This window comes from Chaetura pelagica, unplaced genomic scaffold (genome assembly GCF_000747805.2).
Source record: "Chaetura pelagica isolate M959 unplaced genomic scaffold, ChaPel_1.0 scaffold1145, whole genome shotgun sequence".
In the NCBI taxonomy this organism is placed as follows: domain Eukaryota; kingdom Metazoa; phylum Chordata; class Aves; order Apodiformes; family Apodidae; genus Chaetura; species Chaetura pelagica.
This window is the reverse complement of record NW_009953300.1, coordinates 288,807-297,018: the sequence shown is the minus strand read 5'-3', so window position 1 is coordinate 297,018 and position 8,212 is coordinate 288,807. Positions and strand designations below refer to the sequence as shown.

The 8,212-nt window shown below is 44.5% G+C and overlaps 1 protein-coding gene across 1 annotated transcript in view; it reads right to left on the bottom strand.

Annotated features, from left to right (window-relative positions):
- The window catches only part of SMARCD3 (SWI/SNF related, matrix associated, actin dependent regulator of chromatin, subfamily d, member 3), a 48,876-nt gene that overhangs the window by 9,815 nt on the left and 30,849 nt on the right, over positions 1 to 8,212 (bottom strand). The window contains exons 5-8 of the mRNA XM_009998042.1: positions 6,158 to 6,280; positions 3,433 to 3,528; positions 2,810 to 2,911; positions 375 to 536 (exon numbers count right to left, since the gene is read on the bottom strand). Coding sequence (XP_009996344.1) covers positions 375 to 536; positions 2,810 to 2,911; positions 3,433 to 3,528; positions 6,158 to 6,280 — 483 coding nt within the window. The remainder of the gene's footprint in view (positions 1 to 374; positions 537 to 2,809; positions 2,912 to 3,432; positions 3,529 to 6,157; positions 6,281 to 8,212) is intronic.

The window sequence follows — 8,212 nt, the reverse complement described above, 5'->3', positions numbered from 1 at the left end:
GAAAGGAGGAAAACAGGTCTACATATGACTTGGCAATCAGAATCAGCAGATTATTTCATGTTTCTTAGTGCAAAATGATACATCAAGGTGAGGGAATAGTCAATCAATATATTGAAACAATAACAGAAAGTCCTTCATGGAAAGGCCACAACTTACGGGAGAGCACTGAAACACCAGCTGTGGTGTTTTGACAACAGTGGCACATGGGGAGGGTGTTTTTCATGTTAGTTGTAGTGACTGTTGAAAGCCATTCAGTCCTGGAGATACTGCACATCATTACAAGGAGATAAAAGCCGTAACTTTCATCCTTCCTAAATTTGCAGAGGGATATTATAGTTTGCCTCTGAAGAGCTACTGTGTCCATAAGGAGTTACCTGCTGGAAGTATTTGTCACAGTTAATGTATTCCTTATCGTGGGAGTCTTGCAGCTTGTTTGTTTTGATGTACTGCCAGAGGGCCTGGATGATGGCTGAGCGGGTCTGCGTGTGTATCCCCAGCAACCGGGCCAGCCGTGGGTCCAGCTTGAACTGCGGAGGCTGCAACAGAGGGAGAGGAGATGGAGGAGGTAACAGAGACAAAACCTCATAACTGCTCAGCTCCCTCACTCCAACAAAGTACCTTGGAACTCTGCTTTTCAAGCATGTTCCCACCATTCTGCTGCATACCAGAACATTTACCCAACCACAACTATTCAGTGGAATATATTTCTTCTCCTGACCTCTGTGATGCAACTACCCTGTTCTGCATCTCTCATAACATACACTCTGGGGATACCTTGGAATGTTGTGCCTCCTCAAGTGTGTATCCACAGTGTGAGAGAACGGCTCTCAGGACCTGTTGGGGAAGTGGTGTCTAACCCACATGAGCCCTCCAACAGAACCTTGTCTGCAGCCCAAAAGGAGGTTCTGGGAGGATGGGGACAGGAGGATGGTCTGCACATGGCCTGGGCCTGCACAGAGAGAACAGTGAGGAGCAGAGGGGTGGAGGTCCATGCCAGCTGCTCAGTGGTGGGATGTCTCGACCACCATTACTCATTGGTGCAAAACAATTGTTTAAGTGAAACAGGCCTGTGAAAGGAGGGGCTGTGCTGGTGGGCTTGGGGAGCCCCACTGACACCAACTCTCCTCACTGCCTGGCCCAGCACTGGGGATTCTCTCTAACTCTTCTTTCTCACTTTTCCCTCCTAAAATCATTCAGTAACACAAGGCCTAACCATGATTTTTCTCAGGCTGTGCAGCTTCAACATACCTGTATTGTGTTTTTTGTGATCTAAATAATCAACCTTTATGATTGCACAGCCTGAGACAATAATTGAGCTGTCAGTATTCCTTCTATAGGAAGGAATTAAACCTAATATTCAAATACAGACCTTGAGGATTGTTTCAACTTGATCCCATCAAGAGGTCACAGATGATCGAGTGTTTCCTCGAACCACCACATTTTAATCACTCTCCCTGGATGGGCCGGGCCTGAGACTAAGGCTGGATCCAGCTGCTCGAGGCTGCTCTCTGAGAAGGAGTTTAGAAAGCCAGGGGTCTGATCTGAACCTCCCTGGGTTGCCCTACCTGGGTTGTGACACACAGTCTAGTTTAATGGTAGCTCACCCAAAGCTAGCTTTGTTAACAAATCAAGGCTTAGGGATAAGAGAACATCTATTTTAAAGTACAAATTTATAATAATGATGAGCATTACAAACATAATTATTCTGTCTTAACAATAAAGATTCTCACTGATTATATCAGCATTTCAGTCAGCTCATCTGCTCCCGAAACTAAACAAAATTTTCTATCTGTTAACATAAAATAGTGTCTTTATATTGGATAGATGCTATTTGCATGGAGGGGAAAGACAATGATAGGGAATGAGTTCTTGAAGTTATAAAATCAAAATGTAGCTGAGACTGAACTGCCATTGCAAAAGGAGATCCCATTTCCCCTCTGCAGTGCATCAGTTTGCTTCAGACAGCAACAATTCTTCCAGGGATTCAGTCAGATTACTGACCTCCACAACTGTAAGTCTCCATTGCCTGTGCCACAAGAACGGAGACTGTGGCAGTGCCCACCCACAGCTGAATGAAGCAGCTTAGCCTTACAGCTGCTTAAAACAGCTCAAAACTGTGCCCAGGAACCTCTTATGTGCTATTCCAAGGCAGAATAACCTAATTTTGCCTACTGGTTTTTGTTTGTTTGTTTGTTTCCTGTGACTAAGACCAGGGAACTGATTTGGAAGTAAGTTTTGTTAGCCTTCAAATGGATCAATTCCCTTGCTTTTTGTGTTCAGTCCACAAATATTACTAAAACTGACAAAAGAGTAATGATTTATGGCAAATCTCCCACTTGCAGGGAAACATTGTCTTATGCCATTATTAGGGCGACAATGTAACCAAAACTTAAGAAACAGGAAGGATGTGTAGTCTGCTGTCAGGAAAAGGCTGCAGAGCTGGTTCAGGTACCACTGGCAAAAGCCACTCCTTTGAATTTCTCAACAGGACCACATACGTAACTCATGTGCAACTTATCTGACTATTCTCTTAAGGTGCCTGAGGTGGAGATGCATAGTCTTACTGCAGATGGGCAACAAAACCACAAATTCTCATAGTGCCAAGAACTATAGAAGAAAGTTACTTGATGTGCCCCCCTTACTTTACGTTTCAAATAATCTGTCAGATTGGTATCATTCTAACCTCAGTGAACCCAGTGACATTCTGAGTCCAAGTAAATTGGTTTTTGATGTGTGTGACAGGATGAATGTGCTCTGTTGCACTCTATGCCAGAGGCTGTATTTTTCATGCCAAAAGCAGTGCACTGACCTGGTAGTCCAACATGAGGAGCAATGTGCACCGCACGCTGACATCGCCGGGCCTTTTCACCTGGAATCCATCCGTCTCCTGGGTGGTGGGAGTTCTGTGCCACTGCCAGAGGAAAACAGTGGCAGAAAACAGTAAATAAGATGGACAGCTTTTTTTTCACCGAGGTGCATCTTGCACAGCATGCCACGCAAGAGTAAGACAAGCACAAGCCTCCTGAAGATCTTGTAATTGGGGAAAAAAAAAAAAAAAAAGGAGAAACAAACCAAAAAAATCAGCACAACAAAAAACCCCAAATAATTTCTAGCTCTGCCCCTGGAATTCAGCTTTAGTGCACGATCTGTTGTGCTGTTAGCATACTTTACTTGTTAGGAAAAAAACAAATTTTTTAATCATGTCATACACTCTGTTCTAGGATATGCACTACATCATTACCACATCTGTGTTTTCAGGCTATAGAGATTCTGTTACTAAACATTCTTAAAAATAATCTCATTTTGAAAACTGCAAATACCTTACATGAGAAAATGAATGGAAGGTAAGATACACAGGGTAGACAATGGGCACAGACCTGTTTATCTCTGCTAGTACCAGGTTTGTAAGCAAAGGATGCATGACCTTCTTACCTCCACAAGATGGTTGTCAGGTCCATAAAGATCTTTATCCAGTTCAATAACCAAACTCTTAAAAAAAGACGAAAACTTCCGCTTCTGTTTGCTGAGCTGTACAATCAGAAGAAACAGAAATATTTAAGGCTGCATATATTAGCTTGTGTCCTCTGCTTCCTTCCCAGGCTCTTTCTCTTGAGCATTAATTCCTATCTAGACCACAACTGTGATCAACCTAATTGAAACCTCTGACAAATGCAGTGTAAGATGCAAAAATCTTAACAGTGGTGGAACAGTTCACACATAAGGGACGATGTCCCTGACTCTTCATATTAGTGAAAAGGACTGTGAACATGGCACCTGTGAGGGTGGGTCCAGAGGAGGCCAGGAAAAGGGGCTGAGGGCTGCACCAGCCCTCTGCTCTGCTCTGTTGAGTCCCACCTGGAGCACTGCATCCAGCCCTGGGTCCTCAGTGCCAGAAAGACATGGACCTGTTAGGGCAGGTCCACAGGAGGCCACAAGATCAGCCCGAGGGCTGGAGCAGCTCTGCTCTGGAGACAGGCTGGGAGAGCTGGGATGTTCAGCCTGGAGAGAGGGCTCTGGGGAGATCTGCTGTGGCCTTTCAATACTTAAAGGGGCTCTTAAAGATGGACAGATAATTGTTACCAAGGCCTGTACTGACAGGACAAGGGGCAACAGTTTCAAACTGAAAGAGGGCAGGTTTAGATTGGATGTAAGGAAGGCTTTTTTATGGTGAGGGTGATGAGCTCCTGGGCCAGGTTGCCCAGAGAAGTTGTGGCTGCCCCATCCCTGGCAGTGTTGAAGGGCAGGTTGGATGGGGCTTGGAGCAGCCTGGGCTGGTGGGAGGTGTCCCTGCCCATGCAGGGGGTTGGGTTGAAGATCCCTTCCCACCCAAACCATTCTATGATTCTAATTCCAAACAATTCTGTGATTCTATGATTCTAAGGCCACTGTACCTTTTATTTTAACAGCTTGGGTTTTTTGATTAATGCTAATTCCTTGGTCTGATTTACCAGATGACAGTAAATTTTACAGATTATTCATACAGATTAAAAGTATTTCCTGTTACATTTTGCTTTTCCATTTAAATATCAGTATTTGTTGTTTACGACACAGCTCATGCTGTCTACATTAAAAACTGGGAGGTCTAGAATCACATAATCTGACTTCCCATAGAATACAGTTAATGGGATTTTAATTAATATCTTCTTACTTAATGCAGAAAATCTTTTAGAAATACATTCTCCTTCAATTTGTAATTTGCAGTAACTGAGAAGTTATTCTGTTCCAATAAATAATCCAGATGTTACACTTTTGTCCTCCCTTCATCCTCCAGCAAGATTATGATTCTGTTTCATGTACAGGACAGACTGAGAGATGTGCCTTGAAAGCCTTGTCCTCTCCGTACATGCATGTTCCCCACCTCTACATCCAATCAAATACTTAGAGCTTGTGAAGTCTATTCAAACATGTGATGTCATTGGGCCAGGTGGCCCAGAGAAGTTGTGGCTGCCCCATCCCTGGCAGTGTTGAAGGGCAGGTTGGATGGGGCTTGGAGCAGCCTGGGCTGGTGGGAGGTGTCCCTGCCCATGCAGGGGGTTGGGTTGAAGATCCCTTCCCACCCAAACCATTCTATGATTCTAATTCCAAACAATTCTGTGATTCTATGATTCTAAGGCCACTGTACCTTTTATTTTAACAGCTTGGGTTTTTTGATTAATGCTAATTCCTTGGTCTGATTTACCAGATGACAGTAAATTTTACAGATTATTCATACAGATTAAAAGTATTTCCTGTTACATTTTGCTTTTCCATTTAAATATCAGTATTTGTTGTTTACGACACAGCTCATGCTGTCTACATTAAAAACTGGGAGGTCTAGAATCACATAATCTGACTTCCCATAGAATACAGTTAATGGGATTTTAATTAATATCTTCTTACTTAATGCAGAAAATCTTTTAGAAATACATTCTCCTTCAATTTGTAATTTGCAGTAACTGAGAAGTTATTCTGTTCCAATAAATAATCCAGATGTTACACTTTTGTCCTCCCTTCATCCTCCAGCAAGATTATGATTCTGTTTCATGTACAGGACAGACTGAGAGATGTGCCTTGAAAGCCTTGTCCTCTCCGTACATGCATGTTCCCCACCTCTACATCCAATCAAATACTTAGAGCTTGTGAAGTCTATTCAAACATGTGATGTCATTATTAGGCAAGTCCAGCCTTCCCCAAGGAAATCTTAACCCATGGCTGAGGTTTCTGAGGACTTTAGAATTATAAAACTTTCCTTCTGTCCTTGCTCTGACCATCCACCCATCCTCTCATCCTCTCTAGGAATATGAACTCCTGGCTTCTCCCTGTTATCCCTGTCACAAGATGCAATGCCTGCCGTAGGCCTCAATTACCACACCTCTTGTGACCTGAGCCCTGCTGTAATCTTTTTAGAGAATCATCTCATCCCTGTTCTCTCCAGCTCCTCCTGTCCTGTCCTCAGGTCTGCTCCCTTTCCTGATGCCCTCCCTGCCCCTTCCCAAAATTTCCATTAAGCCTCATCCCTCACTCGGGCTGGACATGGCACCCTCCCGGCAGCAACAGGTCCACGCTGCCACTCCCTGCCATTCCATGTCTCTTATGAGTTCCTGCCCTCAGCACAGAGCACCTCCCCCCAGGACAATGTCCCGACCCGTGCAGCCCAGCGAGGCACAGCAAGTCATACATCATCCAGCAGCTTCCCCTCCACACGCAGCTCCCAGGAGGCGATGCTGCCATCAGCGTCATCTGCATCAGACTTGGCAGGATTAAAGGTGTTGGAGATGTAAAGCCTCAGTTTCCGCTTTTGCTGTGACACAAACAGAGAAATGTACACATCCAGTTTAAGTCTGAGACCATAGGGAGCCAAAGGAAAGGTGATAATTACACATTTAGTAGAGAATCTGCATGTTTAGTACAGTTGCATCAGGTTACACTAGAATCCAAGATTTGGTTATGTGTAAGAAAATACACTGAGCAGCTGAATTCAAATCCTCCTTTCAAAACCTCCTGGCTGTACAAACATGCCAAGATCCACTGTAAGAGGAGATGGAAGGTTGCAGGGCCAGGCCTATGAGGCCATCCATACATTCCATCCTTCTGGATTAGACACCTGAGAAATCCTGCCAGAAAAGTAGAGTCTGATGCCCTTCCTCTCCAGATCTAGCCAGATTGCTAAGACTCAGCTGCAAACCTCTTGATGCAGGAACACCCTTCGTAGCTGTCCCAGATCAGGCTGTGAGTGGCCATCACAATCACATGCTGCAGATCACACATCTCTGTCCATCTGCATTCCACCATCATGCAGAGCCTGGTGATAGACTCCTTACAGACACACAAACATACACACTCCCCTGCTGCCTAACCCTCCTCTTTAACTGCCTTTCAGCCTAATCAAACCTCCTGCACCTCCAGTTTGCTGTGAGACCCAAGTGGAGGAAGGCACTGTGCTTCATCTCTCCCAGGTGCTCCAGTCTATGAAAGACACAGCCATGCCAGCCTGTTGTCATCCAACAGGCTAGCCAAGGTTTCCCAAGTGCTGTACTGGCTCATGGCTGTGAAACTTCTCAGAGCCCTTCTTGCCTGTGCTCCATGTGGAAAAACTGGCCATTAACTCTGACGTATGCATTTCAGATAAAAATATTGCCAAAAACTTATCTGGGACTCTAATCTCAAATATCTGTTTATGACAAAAAGGCTACAATTGTCAAGTGAATGCAGTCAGAGCAACTGTGATAAAGGCACTTGGCCATGAACACAGCTTGTCCTCTTCCATACAGCGCTGCACTGATCCAGAAACTTTCATGTCTCCACAACCACCTTTCTAAGCTGCTGCCAACAAGCCCACCTCCTGTTTGTTCCCTTATGAGTTGGTGCTTGATTTTTTCATTCTTTCTGCCCTTCTCCAAATTCCCACTACCACCTCTTCCCTTCACATGTCCAGTGTTGCCAGCACCACTGTTTCCTCAGGAAAGCCACCTGAGAACTCTTTGCTCAAGACACTCTGGAAGGATGACTATCTTACTTACCTTCCAGTTCCAAAGATTAGACAATGGCACTTGAACTTGCCCTACACACACTTACCACCAGCAGTGCTAATATATACTTTGAGCAGAGGCATGTAAAGAAAATATATTTAGAAATCTCCAGGAAAACGTCAGAACCATAGCTCTACAAATGAACATTTTCTTTGGACAAGCAGGCTCTTCCTCCTCTACCATGACTTTTCTCCTGTCAGCTGTCACTATCATCCCCCTCTGATGAAGCAAGATCCTGGCAGAGATCCAAGAGTATAGTCCAAGGTGTCAGTTCAGAGTCAATTTAGGCAGTAAAAACTGAGCTCCAGGAAGAAGAACACCAACAAAGCACTGGCAGGGGCTTTACAGCCACTATACAGACCACAACCTCTTCTTGGCTGAAGACACACATCCCAAATCACTGCACTCAGTTCACTTATCAGTACTCCAGGGTTCCATAATAATGTCAAGTTCATATGCAGAAGGTTCTCAGTGGGAGGTATTCTTCCATCTTCAGCTGAGCAACTCCACCTCATCCAGACAGGAAATGATACAACATCAGTTATGTGACTTGGTTACGTCGCAATATATATTTGGGCAAGTGGCTATATAGCACAGATCTACAATCTGTTCTCCTCTCTGTATGGTGGTTTCTCAGAGAGCAGAAAAGCAACCAACCAAAACCCGTGGCCTTGTTTTTTGCTGGTAGGATTTTTCAGTAACTT